This window comes from Cydia fagiglandana, chromosome 17, assembly GCF_963556715.1.
Source record: "Cydia fagiglandana chromosome 17, ilCydFagi1.1, whole genome shotgun sequence".
NCBI lineage: Eukaryota > Metazoa > Arthropoda > Insecta > Lepidoptera > Tortricidae > Cydia > Cydia fagiglandana.
In genome coordinates this window covers 13,868,026-13,885,487 of record NC_085948.1, presented here as the reverse complement: position 1 = coordinate 13,885,487, position 17,462 = coordinate 13,868,026, and the positions used below count along the sequence as shown (strand labels likewise).

At 35.8% G+C, this 17,462-nt stretch overlaps 1 protein-coding gene across 1 annotated transcript in view; it reads left to right on the top strand.

The window, feature by feature from the left end:
* The window catches only part of LOC134672600 (monocyte to macrophage differentiation factor), a 67,453-nt gene extending 58,279 nt beyond the window's left edge, over positions 1–9,174 (top strand). The window contains exon 4 of the mRNA XM_063530553.1: positions 8,453–9,174. Within this exon, the coding sequence (XP_063386623.1) occupies positions 8,453–8,638 (186 nt within the window). The 3' untranslated portion in view covers positions 8,639–9,174. The remainder of the gene's footprint in view (positions 1–8,452) is intronic.
* Positions 9,175–17,462: the final 8,288 nt, after the last annotated feature.

Sequence of the window (17,462 nt, the reverse complement as noted above, 5' to 3'; positions counted from 1 at the left end):
TACCTGTAAATCTTCAGAAAAGTCACGTTTGTACGGGACAACGGTAGACAATTTCATGGAATGCTCCTTACACAGACTTTTAACAGACTCATCAGAGTATTTATCAACTTGTTCAAACGGCACCTAATCAGTCTAATTACCCGGCATCCACTATTGTTCGTTTTTTTTAGCATTAGAAATAAGGTAAACAATCTTGATGTGTCTTTTAATTGAAAAACACATTTTAAAAATAAGTTACGGCAAATATGTAACAATTATGAATCTAACACGATCATTTATATTCTTTTGCTGTCATAAGTAATAGTTACTGAATTTTAAAAAGCGTTTTTCAATTAAAAGACTTGTCAAGACCGCTTACCTTCATTCAAGTTCTTTCTAATGCTAAAAAGAATATATATTTTTGCCTTATGTTCAGTCACCATGAAATCGGAGCGGCCAAAGCGCTTATAAATATCTTATGGCTCCTCTACACGATGGGCCAGCGCCGGCCACTCCAAGAGACGCAGCCATGCGGTAGAATGAGATAGCAATATCACTTGCTCCCTCCCTCTAACGCATAAATGCGTCCCTTGGAGTGGCCGGCGTTGGCCCATCGTGTAGAGGAGCCATGAACACTTGGCTCCTGTATACCTAATGGCGACTGTACTAAAAATAGAAACAACCAAGTTGTATAAATATTTGCATATGGCACGTGCATGTCTTATGCAACGATATGGTGTACAAATAAATCTTGCTCTCTCGATTTGGCATCGGTATATGCGTTGTATGGAATTGAAAGATGGTTTGTATATTATTATATATACTTATATTATACTTTATTATTGCATACTAATATGTATAACGATCACAGTACATTTTCAATGACATATGTAGAATGTTTTTTTACGGTTCCGTCCGTATAGAAAGACTCGAAGTCAGATATGTCAGATGTCAGATGGCAATTCTTACAACGACTCAGAATTGGTTCTCTATTTATGTGTGTTCGATAGGAAGTACCATTAGCAAGGCCATTAGTACTGTACCAAGAACGCATTAGTAGTTTATGTGACTGCTACATAATGAAAGGCATTAAAATACGAGTGTGGGTTTAAGAAACGAACGAAGTGAGTTTCTTAAAAGGATCACACGAGTGTTTTAATGCCTAATTATGTACAGTTACATACACTACTTTATCTACACACATATTATTACCTTCTATTATATATTCACTAACCTCATAGTTCAACCGACATCCATCGTTGCTGTCTGACATAACTCGCAGATTTGAGAGGTGGCGGCTCCTAAATATCTTTTTATCACTCATTTTACACGATACTTTTGCTTAAAGTTTGTTTAAAAACAACTATCAAATCAATTTTATAACCTAAAAGTAATTAAAAGTTGAAACTGTAAGTCAAATGGCGGTAAATGAAAACTTTTTTTCACAAATGTCACGCATCCGTAGTTTTTTTAAATTCATAGACAAAAGAATGAAGTCCCTATTCTCATGCCACTCGACATCAAATGTCGTACGGTTTATATTAAAAAAATATACCGAATTGACGTTTCGAATCGATAATTGTTTTAATATCTATGGATACTAGAATAGACACCCACTTGAGTTTTGACAGCTGTTCCAAATTTAAAAATATAACGAACTTTTTGAACTATAATGATAATCCATAGAGGTACAATAATATAGAGATGACACGGGGGAGGGGCCAAACGACTGAACTAGATGCACTTATGGAAATTTCAGTAGGAGTAGCAGAGAAAGCGATATTATTGCTTGTCCTTGTCACAGTCTCACTTTTTGTTTGTTCCCCACCAAAAATTTAGTATGGTTTATGGTGGGCAACAAATAACCCGACCGAATTACGTAGATTGTTTTTGGTATGTTGTCAGGAATATTAAAACGTGTTTTTAATATTGTCGTGTACTAGGTCTATGTGATAATCTAACCCCTAACTTAAAGTAATTTGTGAATGCCTAGAGTGGGGCTGCAGGATAATGAGTATAATGACCAGACATCGTAAATTTTATACCATTTTTGGTGCAGCGGGGTGGTGTTAACGGAATTGGTATAGATAATTCCAAGGGAAATAAAATGGTAAATTAAGGTTAATATTAACGTCATTAGGGTTGAAATTGTTTATACCAATTCCGTTAACACCAATCCGCTGAATTACCCTAACCGATAACTTTTTGTTCCGTAACCAAACTGCCCATTGAAAAGAGTGGTTTCAATTTGTAAAACACTGTTTTGGACGGATTATAGTTCGAATATAATGAACATTTGTGGCTTTCCATAGAGAAGGATCCTTATGCTCAATGTGTGTCTTTCTTCTCTGATGGAAACGTTCCTTATGCACATGGAGCATAAAGACCCTAGTCTTATAGAAAGCCACATTTACAGTATAAATTAAATTCTAGGAACTTACCTACTCTGAGACCTGACAACGAAAATGATATTCATTGAGTAGTTTTCGTCTGGCGAAGAGATTGAAAAATGGACTTGAAACTTTACATAATTTTTAGGGTTCCGTACCCAAAAGGTAAAACGGGACCCTATTACTAAGACTTCGCTGTCCGTCCGTCCGTCTGTCTGTCACCAGGCTGTATCTCACGAACCGTGATAGCTAGACAGTTGAAATTTTCACAGATGATGTATTTCTGTTGCCGTTATAACAACAAATACTAAAAACAAAATAAAATAAAGATTTAAGTGGGGCTCCCATACAGCAAACGTGATTTTTGACCAAAGTTAAGCAACGTCGGGCGTGGTCAGTACGAGGGTCGCACTGAAATATTCGGGAATGGGACACTTAGAAATAACATAATAGAATGAGGCATATAATTTATAAAAATGTAACTCTTTATAAAACTTTTAAGGTATATTCCATTTGGTTGTCATTTATATTTAAAATTTACTGACAATTTGAAAATTGTATGTCGAACATTATTTGAATTTTTGGCCAAGTGATTTTTCGGATCACATTTTTAAACGGTTTTCAATATGCCCTCAGCGAACAAATAAAAGTTACAATGGGCTTCTGTTATTTTTTTATGAACTAGAGTTCATCGTACGCTCGTTTGCAGTTAAAATTATATATGAAAGTCACTTTCATTTTATCCCATGGGTGATCTTAAAGAAGCATGTCATTCCAAAGCGACGTCAAAATTTAAGATCGCATTTGTGCTGTTAATTAAAAAGACTGCCAAAAAAGTTGCATATCGGCAGATTTCGACATTCCTAAATATTCATATGACAACAGTAAAAAAATCTTTTATATATAGATATATGTAAAAAAAACTTCAATTCCGTTGGCTACTCTACGAATTTCATACAAAACCACTAAGGCCCCAAAATCGCCATACAAAAAGGACTTTGGGATTATGAGCCGTGTGCATTACAGAATGATTACTTTCAAAAGAAAATTTATATGCGTGGTCAGTTTGAGTTTAAGTATGCATTAAAATAAAGATTGACTGTCTAGATGCGACAGTTTTCTCTATTCCCGACATTTTCAGTGCAACCCTCGTACTTGGATGGGTGACCGTTTTCTTTTTGCATTTTTTTTCCGTTTTTTTTTTGCTTTATGTTACGGAACCCTTCGTGCGCGAGTCCGACTCGCACTTGCCCGGTTTTTTTAAGCCTGTCTAATATTAGACACTATCTTTGTTTGTTTACTTATCTTCTACGTATCTTTCGGTGGGTTTACGTTTAGTTGTTTTAAAATAAAACACTTGCATATTTATTTTGGGGTACGAGCATGTAAACACTAAATTCTATTATCAATCGGCCTTCAGATTTTATGCTTCGCGTCAATGGAAATTAACTACCGAATAAATTACGAGCATTGAACAGTACCGGTCATAGGCATCTGAAATTACAATAAAAGAAAAGAAAAAAAAAACGGGCCAAGTGCGAGTCGAACTCGCGTTCCAAGGGTTCCGTACATTACGGGGTTGCGTAATGCATCGCAGCCATTAATGTGATTTGTAGTGTTTAGTTTTAAAATATATTTTTATAATATGTATGCTAGTTTTAAGGTATTTATGTATGGGCCACTAGTTGCCTGAAATAAAGATTTTCATTAATTACGCAATTTTTAACAATGTTTGTTTATTGTGAGAGGTGAGTGAAATCTCTTTAAAAAATCCGTAGGGGTCAGATCAAAAAGTAAGTATTTGAGTCCGACTCACGCTTGTCTGACTCATTCATTTCTAATAGGTTTTCCTACCATCTATAGGTATAGACCTATTTTATGTATTTTTTTCAAAATTGTAGACCCAGTAGTTTCGGAGATAAAGGGGGGGAATGGTCATTTTTTGCCTATTCTCTTGAATTACTTCTAAACTGTTTATTCGAAAATTATGAAAAAAATCGGCTGTGGCAGACGGACAGACAGACGCACGAGTGATCATATAAGGGTTCCGTTTTTCCTTTTGAGGTACGGAACCCTAAAAAGTAGAAAAGAAAGAGAGAGAAAAAAGAAGAAAAGAGTAGAATAGTAGTGTAGAAAAGTGCCATCATTGAACGTGCAAAATATTTGTGGGATACCCCATAGGGTAGATGTTATAATGCTCACAATGCTGTTTCTAAGTAGGTACAGTCAACAGTCAAAATATGGCTGTAGACAACTTACACAAAAATATGTCCAATAGTTCTTAATTCACTGACATAAGATCGAGTTATGGGACATATTTTTTGAGATGATTTGTACACCCATATTTTTACAGTTGACTGTACCTACATTACATACATGCTTCACGTACCTACTCGTATGTAAAAGCGTTGCGTACCTACATTATTATGTTGATACTAAGCAACTTGTTTCCGCAGATTATTATTTGTAATACTATTTGATTGTCCAATGTCCATAAAATTTTTTTATGACATGGTCAGGTATCTGGTATAAGACTTACCTGTTTTCCTATTTAGAGCCGAACTGGACAAACTCTTACTTACATCGACTGTGCCGGTAAGCCGGTATCATGTCACTCATATCATATCATAATACAAGTTGTTGAAATATTCCTTAAATTTCGAGGCCCTTAGTTAAAGATTGTGCTAAAAGCCTTGACTTGTGGAATTTTTTGAAATTGTAAGATACTACCAAATTATATAATATTATCGTTGCGTGATAACTGACCATCGATCATTACCTTCATTTGGATTACGATTGCCTCTACTATCAGTTGGCAGAGTATTTTTCACTTACTTTCAGTGAATAAACGTGCCGTGTGTCACGTTTTACGTTTCTTTACGGTCTTATGTACCTAACTTCACTCCACTCCAAACGATGTTGTCCCTTTCTAAGTATACTATAAAACAGAGCAAGAGTTATATCGGAGTTTTATACAGCGCCTCTAGGATTCACCTATAGAACTAAATAACAAAATTGACACATTTTCTCACGTCTACGTAATTTACTATCTATGCATCTCGCTCTCGCATATTAGTGCAAGTGAGATGCACAGAAAGTAATGTTACATATACTGATGGTAGCCGTCAATATGGAGGGTAGAGGTAAGGAGAATCCTTTATGACTTTATGAGAAAACTCCTTTATGGGAGAATATTTGCAAAAAGTGGGCACGCTGTCAGCTATTATATTTTTTCTAAATCTCTCCAGAGTAGCGAAAAAAAGAAAACCCATAAACCTAGTTTTTCATTGTATCAATACCGTACTAAAAATCATGGAGAATGGAAGATACTCGTATTTACAAGTGGAAAAACGTTTTCTCTTTTTGTATGGACGATTACGTAGTATACTTCCCTCTTAAGGTTTTTGACGGACACTTTTTCATTATTAATTACATGGAGATTGTATTCCTTACCTCTACCATCCACTAAGAGCATTTAGAAGGGACATGTCATCGCTGTCATTTTCTTTACAAAACAGTCTGCCGATTTTTGCGGGGGAGGGGACGTCAAATGTATTGCTATTTCTACATGATTTGTACGTAACGTACAAATAGCCATGTCAGTCCATACAAAAGTTTGCACAATTGTGTTTTTCGGCAGAGGGGTAAGTAATAATGTCAACAAAAAAATAAAGAGTATACCTACGAGACTACTACGACTATGATATTTGATTTATTCGGTTGTCAATATAAAACAAATGTAGGTGTTCTTTCTTCCCGTATGAGACGCCATTACTATGTAGTCTTGCTTGAGATTAATAAACATTACCTATATGGTGTTCAAACAAGCTTTTCTTTCCTGCTTGGAACCCTAATCCTAAATCCTAACAGTAAGCACTCAGTGGCCACTCCAGTTATTAAATGCTCTAAGACCAATTTTGTCACTTTGTTACTGACTCAACCTTCATTCTACAATTTTTTAAAGATTTGACGTTGCCATAGTTACGAAAATAATAAACACATCAATGTTAGTAAACAATGTATAAATTAAAATATATTGTATTCAAGACAAAAATTGCAAAATATGATAATTACGTAAACATCATTAATAATCGAGTTAAAATTATGACTTTGCGTGTTAAAAAATAGGAAGCAAAGTATACGGCGCGATTATACAGGCTACTTTTGGCTACATATTTATTACCTATGATGAAAATAGTACACACATGAGAAGAAATCTTAAAATAGGTATGTATTATAATGGTCCGCTTCAGTCCGCATCATGACAGCGGCCGTCTCCTACTGCTAAGTAACATTATCTAATAGAGTGTGCGGAAAGAGAAGAGTCGTGAAATTTAGGGGAGCCCATACATTATACCTACGACTCTTCTCTTTCCGCACAGACCCTACGTATGACCTTAATAGCGATCTTAATTTTATACTACCTATATGATCTCGAGTATATTTCAGTGCCAAGCGCCCCATTTCCAATACAAAATGAACCCACGCTGCGGGTATTTGGCAATAAATGTGTTTTAAATTTTCAGATTCTGAACCACCAGCAAAAGTTTTTGAAGAAAGTTTTATATTTCCTGTTACCAAGTTGACATGAAAAACGAGTACCTACCAAACACAATAATTTGAACAACGGAAAATAAAATAATACTTACTTAGTAAAGAAAAATAAATAAACTCACAGAACATTTGTATGTTTTATTTTATTTAAGATAATAATGCTTAATAAAATACGTAGCAATTCTTGTGTAAATATTCTTACTATGTGTATGTTCTTACTATGTGTTATGTGCACCCAGCAACAAAAACAGCAACATGTCTATGTACCGCTCCTTGTATTGAGCCTTAATTCTTAATACATATGTAACTTCTACATGCATACGCATGCATACATGATGCAATCCGGGTTTTCAGGGAAATGTTGTTTTCAATCAGCTTCTTGCCTAAAACCAAAAACTGCTCGTAAGCAATGTGATTTTCGCAAATGTAGCAGTAGAAATAGGAAAATATGATGTCAAGTATAACTCATTACCTTTGTACTAAATCAGCCTTTTATCGAACTATTAATTGATTTATCCCTTAAAGTTTTGCTTGAAGTTCACATACTGTTATAAATTTATACATATTACGTTGAAAATTGCATTAATATTCGTGAAAAATCTGCGTATTTGTTGTGTTTACAAGTTGACAGAAATGTCACGTTGGAAACGCACGTATTTTTCCATAACATCTGTCACGTTTACTCGCGTAAAGTATTTACGCAGAATAATTCTGGCTCAGTTTTCATTATATAATTAGAAAGAGAGCGTTTTAGGTGTGAAGTTAGGCAAGTATGGAAAACTCGCGTAAAAACGTTTGTAACTCATGGTACAAATTGAAATTTTTAGTTCTTTACGTGACCGGTAGAGGCACTGTACAATTACTCCATACATTTTCCTTAACTTTCTCACTATCTTCACTTCTCACTGTCATTCACGGAACTCATAGTAGAGCTATAGGTAGGTTTAATTTACGTACCTACCGGATTTGACGAAAAGAATTAGAACGTGATCAGATTAGAGTAATTGTGTAAACCGCCTCTGAACTGAGCCAGAACCGAAGGAGCTCATCACTTAAGAGACGTTGAGAATACAATCGACCACAGCCGCCTATACTATTACTACACTATAGTCCGTTTTTTTACCATTAGAAAGAACTTCGCAGAAGTAGGTAAGCTTGTGGTTCCAAATCCGGCACTTTTAGCGGTAATAATTTGAAGTAAATTATATGTACTGACCATGCTACATTAGATAATTCAATAATTATTAACAATTAAAGAGCCTGATAAAAACTGCACGCTTGGTTCTGTGGAGTTCTTTCTAATGCTAAAAAAACGCACTATAGACTACTACTACGTATACTAGAGCAGCCGATGCAACTGAGCCACGCCGTTTTGTCGACTAAATAGTGTTTAGTTTTTAAGTTTATTAATTACATATGTTTGTTAGCCGTAAGGTATTTGTAATATGGGCCTTGTTGCCTGAATTTCTAAATTAATTAATATTACTAATACTATAAGCACTTATATGTATACATTTTTCCCATTCCAGCACCAGTTCCCAGCGATGTCGGACCTGAAGCTCGGCGGCATGCTGTACCTGATTGGCGTGTTCTTCTTCAAGTCCGACGGCCGGATACCCTTCGCCCACGCCATCTGGCACATCTTCGTCGCCCTAGCAGCCACGGTACATTACTTGGCGATACTTCGCCACCTCTTCCCAGAACTTAAGCAATGAAGACTGCCCTATATCTTGGAACGGCTCTCTTTAGGCTATTTTTGTAAGCCGTGGAGCGCCAATCGACGAGGTACACTCAACATTAAATAGATAGTGACGGCTAAAGGAGCATTCCACGAAATTGTATACCATTGTCCCGTGCAAAGGCGAATTTCCCCATCGGCGTGTTCTTCAAGCCCGACGACTGGATCCCCTTCGCCCACGGCATCTGGCACATCTTCGCCCTAGCCGCCACGGTACATTACTTAGCGACACTTCGCCACCTCTTCCCAGAACTTAAACAATGTAGACTGCCCTATATCTCGGAACGGCTCTCTTTAGGCTATTTTTGTAAGCCGTGGAGCGCCAATCGGCGAGGTACACTCAACATTAAATAGATAGTGACGGCTAAAGGAGCATTCCATTACAAAGGCGAATTTCCTCATCGGCGTGATCTTCAAGTCGGCCGGAACCCCTTCGCCCACGCCATCTGGCACATCTTCGCCCTAGCCGCCACGGTACATTACTTGGCGATACTTCGCCACCTTTTACAACAACTTAAGGGGCCCACTGATTAACAGTCCACCGGGCGGTATCGGCCTATCACTTGTTCGGAACTGTCAAAATTTTGTTCTAACTGACAGGCCGATACCGTCCGGCGGACTGTTAATCAGTGGGCCCCTTAAGCAATGAAGACTGCCCTATTAACCTATTGAATCTCGGAGCGGCTCTCTTTAGGCTATTTTTGGACTTGAATTAAGAACGCCAATCGACGAGGTACACTCAACGTTAAATAGATAGAGCGGGACTATATTTTGTTACTTTGGTCAGGCGTGGCTCACTCCGCGATTTCGTCGCTTTGCTACAAGTATCTAAAAGTACATCCGTTCCACACCAATTTTGGTAACTAGCCATAAGCCGCGCGTGGCGCTGTCGCCACCTAGCGGCTATATATGTCCTGATCGTAACAGACGCGTTTTGTGAGAAAGTGAGTCTTCTGTACCGAGTATTATTTATTCTGTGCTTTGGTCGTCACTATCTATTTGATGGAACTACTGTTCAAGGTGGATAACGCAAGGTTTTCTATCACCTGCCTGCTTTAGAGAGTATGAATGATCCGCCTAATCGAAGATTTTAGATGATAGGCAGATTGGGCAGATCACACACGATCGCGGGTAGCGCATTCAATTTTGCCACATTAGTACAAATTTAAATCACGAGCGCAATATGTTGTCTGCCTAAATTAGTGAGCCCACCGTCTGACAAATATTTTGCTCTATCCCAGATCAAATTATTAAGTAATTTATAATCAGATCAAATTATTAAGTAACTTATAACGATAAATTTATTTAAAAAAAAATGGTTTGATTGTACCTATAACTTTGCACGAGCTTTTCAGGTTGTGTACCTATCTAGAAACTTCCATGCAATCTTCATAAGGTTATTTGCAATTTATATTCCAAGAGCTATTCATGGGCACAATCGGCGTCGCTGATTGGCGTAAAAGGCAAATTACTGTCGCAACAAGCCTCGTTGATTGGCGTATAATGCCGCCATTGAGACTTTTGTGCAGCTATCTGCGGCTTTAGGGCACTGACTGTAGAATCAGCTCATAAATATGTATGCGATTGTGAACCTTGCTCCATTGAAATAAGGAAACATGCGTATACATATTTATGAGAGATTATCCTCTCTATTAGGTGTTAGCTATGCCAATGTTCGCTATGAGTTGTACGCCTTCCTTCCTTCACAACGCGTCTTGTACTAAGAGCAACACTCGTTGGAGGTCCTTATAAGTAACTCGAGCTCGGCCCCGTTTCTCAAAAGCTTGTAACTTGTAATACAAGTTGAAGTCCCTTTCTAACAAAAGCTGTCAAAAAGTGACATCCGCTTGTGTTACAAGTTACAAGCTTTTGTGAAACTAGCCCCTCGTCTCCAAAAAGACGCTCCCATACCAGCCAGCACGTTCCTATTATGGCTCCTCTACACGATGGGCCAACGCCGGCCACTCCAAGGGACGCAGCCATGCGGCAGAATGAGATAGCAATATCACTTGCTCCCTCTAACGCATAAATGCGTCCCTTGGAGTGGCCGGCGTTGGCCCATCGTGTAGAGGAGCCATTAGGTATAATTTTACCCCTAAATTCGTCGCAACTATACGTAATTGGAGATCTTAAATATACTAGTCAATATACCGTATCCATAGACAAATTAAACTTTCTTTGTTACACAGTACTTTCCAGTTTGATACCTTATTATGATATAAAGTATTTTTACAAGCATTGTATTTTTAGGCAGCTTTTGAAATTTAGACTTTATTTTGATGGCGTTAAAGTTAGAGTGATTTAGTAGCATCCAACTTATAATTTGACGACCGGTCTGGCCTAGTGTGTAGTGACCCTGTCTATGAGGCCGATGGTCCCGGGTTAGAATCCTGGTAAGGGCATTTATTTGTATGATGATACAGATATTTGTTCCTGTCATGGTTGTTTTCTATGTATTTAAGTATTTATATATTACATAGATCGTTGTCTGACTACTCAGAACACAAGCCTTCTTGAGTTTACCGTGGAGCTTAGTCAATTTGTGTAAAAAAATGTCCTATAATATTTATATTTATAATAACATTTTTCAAAAGGAAAAACGGGGATACGTATTGTTCGCAGACGTAAGTAAGTAAGTAAATATTCTTTATTGCACCAATAATTATACATCTTACATACATGTAAAATTACAAAGAAATTTAACCTACCTATTTACGACGTACCTATTTACTTGATAAAAATTTGTTTAATTTTTTTTTATTGATATACTTCTTCCTAGTTTTCCATAGATTATTTTATATTCATGTTGTCTTCCATTCTTTTACGTGGAATTGTTTTGTATTATTCAAAATACGGTCCTTGAATATTTAGAATTTATTTTGAAATTAAAATTCAGTAAATAAAGAAAAGAGAGAACAGTTGCGTTTCGTTCCGGAGCGTAAACGATTGGCACGTTGGCTAGGCACCCTGATCGTCGTTCTTGCTGACACTCTAACATACTGATGTGGTGATGTTCAAGTTGCGGAAATTACCAAAAAGTTTACGAAAATTTCAGCAAACCCAGAAAGCAAATGAAACCTTCATTTTGGAAATGGAAACTTTCGATTCCCATACAAAAATATGAGAAGTACTTAGGTATACTTTCGAAATTTTACCATGTGGGAAGTTGGCAAGGCAAATTTCCGTCGGCACATCGGTGCAGAGACTAATAATCCCCTTTAATATTCATAAACGTTTACTAAAGTTGACAAGCCGATAATAATCGTTTGTTCCTTTCCATCATACCCAATACGTCGGAAAGGGACAAACGATTATTATCGGCTTGTCAATTTTAGTAAACGTTTATGAATAAGCCCCCTTATATTAATAAATCAGCAGCAGGCGAGGCGTATGACTTGTAGTATTATCACCGTCAAGCATAGACTAGGAATCCTCTAGACCGAGTTTAGAGCAATTATTTCATGCAACCGATGATGCCAAAAATGCGGGGGTGCGCGGGACGAGGTGAGCGAAGTCCCGTGCCGTGATTGGTCCGTTCAAAGACACGGACGTCACACAAAGACACTTTCGACTCGAACATGGAGTAAAATTACCGTATGCGCGACGCGCGACTATGCTCAGTCTGGAGGATGTTTTGTCTGTGACGGCACATTAGGCCAAATAACTATAAGCGATTGAATCGTTTGTATATTTTGTTAAATATTGTTAAACATGTACTATTGTTGTAGTATTCGTAGTAATCTCTGAATCTCGAGACCAATCCCTTTTTATAGATGTATTGGGGTTTTTTAGAAGCGTTTATACACCTTATACCTACGATCCAGTTTTTCAGTCTTTTTATACCTCATTATGGATCCCCTAGGTCCCTTATACATGTGTAGGGTAGGTCTAGCTCGATGTCTGTGTAAATGTGTATGTATCAAATATGTACCTAATCTTAAGGAGTTCAAATGTTATGTTGTTTTATTTATTTTATTGCTTGTATTTTTAAGGATTGCTCAATATTTTAAATGATTATGAGGTGTTTATAGTTTCCAAATGTCTTAACGTTTAAATATAACGACTTGCCTATAGTTTAAAAACTAGGGAGTGTTCGGATATTAGTTGTAATTTTGTTGGGTTGGTCTTCGCGCGACATGGCATCCTACATTTGCCACTTTGGGGTACCTTATAAACCTAAAATCAATCCAAACAAGCATGGAAATTTACATAGATCCGTTTTCATACGGTTTTTGAGTGTATTTGTAATCTGAACGCTTCCTGGGCTGCTACAATCTGGAAAACCGCGAGTCTGTTAGTTGGTGTTGTATTGAATAGTCTTTAACTCTTTACCAAGCTGACATTTCAATAATGACAATCGAATGTCAGTTTTACTCATCTAACATAGAACACATGTTTGAAGTGCCGTATGTGGGAAATATATATCCCTTACTTAGCCTGGTAAAGGGTTAACGTAGATATTCCAAAATGTATTGTGTCATTTATTCCTAGCTACGGAAACTTTGTAATTGTTATAATTGGTGAAAATGTACTGAAAAAAAAAACGATAGATTAGAAAAACCTTTTTTAATCATGAAGTTATTTTCTGCTATTCACAATAGCCGTATGTTACAAAGAGTGTATGTAATGTGGCTAATTCCGTCATAGGGTATATTCCGTCCACGAGCATATATTTGTTTGATGTTCAATCGTAGGAAAAAAAACCATTTGTTTTTGATTCTGAAACTAAAAGCATTCGCTGCTTCGTCGATGAAATTATCAATTTTGTTCGTTGTTCGAGAAAAAACTCTAATGGACGGAATAGTCCCTATGACGGAATTAGCCACATTGATCTTATGTTGATTAACATAAGTATGCTGTCTAAAACAATGGGCTTCTCTACTGAGACAAGTGGACATATGTTTCTTCCAAACAATGGGTAATATTTAACCTTTGACCTGGCTTGTCCATTGATGTTATGGAATAGAAACGAGCGTACGTAACTCACAAGTCAGATGTAGAAAAACTTGCTGATAAAGACTTTACGTAATAGATATTATGCAACTTGCGTTTGTACCCCATAAAGTACCTAACTATATTAGTTATAACCTCTAGCCGCCCAGAGACATATGAAAAGGTCTCCTTTTCCATTCTAATTTGAACTTTGTGTTGACAAAATAAAATTTCATTTTGCTTGGCAAGGTTTGATGTATGGGCGGCTAGAGGATAAAATAGTTTAATTGCGCAGCATACTGCCAAGTAAGGGGAAAATGTTTCCGTTTGATTATTTTACTATTTTGCTACAATTAACGACAGTCACGCGTTTTCCTGTGCAAGATTTAGTTCAGTTTGATTTAGTTACGCCGTAAATGATGCAATTAACAAACAATCCGTTACTAACATACAATTAAATAGAGCGATCTCATATTAACATGTGTTACCTTAACCTTTTTCCAGGCATAGTACGATTTATCGACCACATACGCGCCATTAGAATTTCGACTTTAGCATTCCGATTTGATTCAAATTAGATTGCACTTTCGGGAAATTTGACTTGTCTTCAAATGAATATGAATATGTTTGGATTTTTCGGGAAAACCTTGTAAATTGGTGCGGCCTGGAAAAGGGTTAACAACCCTTTAACACTCTATTACAGTGATGTTCCCTCAATTAAATGGAAACATGGGATACCTACGATAGAAACATGACAATTTATACCTATTTCAATAGGTAGGTACCTTATATGTTTTGATTTTATTTACTTGAGTGACGGTTGTTACTTGCTTGCTGATAATAAATTAAAAACGCGGCAAAAATGAATTTCTATCGATTTGATAGCGGCAATTCATTTCACGGTTTGAGTTTGCGTACTGTGGTGCGTCACTTTCGTTTGCCATAGCCCATAATATTAAGGAAAGATACCGCTACCTGCAAACTTGCCATTGTGGAGAGATGTAAAACAAAAAATCTGGTAAAGGGTTAACGTAAATATGTGGAGAGATGTAAAACAAAAAATCTGGTAAAGGGTTAACGTAAATATGTGGAGAGATGTAAAACAAAAAATCTGGTAAAGGGTTAACGTAAATATGTGGAGAGATGTAAAACAAAAAATCTGGTTATATATCACAGAAGAGCCCTTATGCTTCGTGTGCAATAAGGACCTTTTTATATGAAATTCGAACAAAAATTCTGATAGAATGGTCCTTATTGCAGATGAAGCATAAGGACTCTGATGGAAAGCCACGAATGTCTGGGCAAATCTCGATAACAAAGCAAGTGGATGACCATGGCAGAATATGGTTTTATTTGGTTGAGTGTACATCAAGATATAATGTCAACAGTAATATCTAGTCATATTATTTGCTGCAATAAATCGCAAATTGATTTAAACTGTGATTTACTTTAATGGAATTTATTTTGTAATACAGGCATATTTCTATTTTATTTTCATGTTACTTTACGTTAGAGTAATTGGCGAATGTAATGAATGAAAATAGCAATTTTGATAAATCCGGCAGAGTAATTTATATCTAAAGTTAAATTATAAGTTTAGTGCGATCAGCATTAGAAATATTTACTCGAACGTCTACAAAAGTGCGACAGAGAATGTATATAATAAATAATAATATAATCATATTGATTGCAATTTACCTACGTACGCTATTGTTTATTTTGGGCGAAATATCCCAGAATTTTGTATAACCTACTACTGTAACGTATCTATGCATGGTGTTCCGGACATTTTAGAGTCCTTTTCGATAGTTTAATGAAATGTAAGGGGGATACTGTCCTTGTCCGTGTCATGGGATGCACACAGGGGCACAACAGGATGTTAATACTATTGATAGTTAATTTATTTATTTCTGCCAATACCTACAAAAAATGTAAGTAATTAAGGTCGTTGGAATTCGAAATTGTTATGGACGGTTGTGTTCACACCCTGACTGAATGCAATGTTCTGCACATGTCGACATTTTAGTTCATCAAAATTCTTACCGTTCGAAAATGAACTTTATTAAAAATTATAACAGATACCATGTACGTTTTTTTTATCGGGCAATGTCGTGTGAATATCGGGATCTCATCAAATTTACAAACAATCCCACGGAAAACTAGTTATATTAAACTTTATTCTTTATAAAACATGGTTTCTTTTATAATGATTTAGATAAATGAATGTAAGTAATCTTAATAAACAGTCGACATGTCGCATAGGTACTAATTGGAATGTTAATGCTATTTATATTTTATATAAGTTTGCTAAATTTAAAAATATATATTGCCGGTTATTCAAGGTTGTAACAGGGTAATTTGGTATTATAATACGAATTACTATTAGAAGCACAAAATTGTATTAAAAAAAGTTGATTATAAGTACCTACCACATATTGGTATCGGTTTTACGGATTCAATGTCCTAAATTTAGTCGTGAATTTAATTATTAAGTAGCAATTTTTCATTATATTTCAAGTTCTTCGTAATTCTGTAGTGGTAGTGGGTAAAATAATATGAATGCCCTAGTTACATCGTGATTAGAACAGAACATATGTTTCCAACTGCGCTACAAACGAATTTAAGTCGTATGCCATACGTATAAGGTTGTTATTCCTCCATTGCAGCTGAAAACTGTTCTTAGATCACTAGTTATCTAAACAGAGTGCAAACTATTGTTTAAGAATGTTGGTTTAATATTCTTCCGTTGTAAATAGGGGGCTAATTTAAACTTTATATGAATATTAGTTGACCTTAGGGTCTGTTTTCATAGAACAGAACAGGTTTATTATTTATTAAGGTATTGTAACAATCATGATAATATGTATCATAATTCATAATAGTGGGGTGTAGATCATGTATATTCTTCATAATTATCTATGAAATAGTAAATATTTTAGTTAATTCATATTGCACTGGGAAAACTGACCTTAACACTTAAAAAATAAAATGTTGTGGATAGTTATACAGAATAGGTACATTAGATTTAAACAATTGATTAAATTATTATTGATATATATATGACAATAGATTAAATAATTACAATTGATTAGTCTTTAGTGCCATTTGCAATATTTTTTCTTATTAGACTTATATGATCCCTTCAAGTTCGTAGAGTTTTAAAAAATTCACAAGTACCTAGTAGGTTTTTACACTTTGTTGTGAAGAAAAAATGTTGTTAAGTCTTCCCAACTATATATATGTATGCAATGGGATTTTTACCTATGACAATTTAACGAGAATTTGTTTTATCCTATAGGTTACTCTACTCCTAGCCAGTTTGAAGTCTATTATTTATAATTTTATCATATTTAACATTTGTATGTATTTAGACCGGCTCCTATTTCATAAACGACAGCAGCTAGCTACCTAGTTATTGTCCCTATCACCACAGTGAGTATGCTATGTATACAACACATTTTGTGATTACTGTCGCATGTGAAATAGGGACTGAACAAGCCCCATATCTTGCATTCCTTAGCCCCTTCGGGAGAGATACTCTCAGAAAAAAACAATCTTGTAAATGTGTTTTTAGATTCAACTGTCTAATTATTTTCCAGTAATATAGTTTTTACAAATATAGCCATTTTTATGTGTTAGAAGAAATAGTCTCCTAAATGTGAAGTGTTTGATGTATGGTATCTAATTGTTATAGTGTAAGATTGGTGCATGTTCCATAGTACATTGAATATTTCAATATTAGAAATCTCTCCCAGTGATTCTGTATAATTTTCTAACTTAGGTGTAGCAAGTTATTCCATGAATGTTACCTTTGATAAGACCCAGGTATAGTTTTGTAGAGGTTTTTGGGAACTCAATAAAAGTTTACA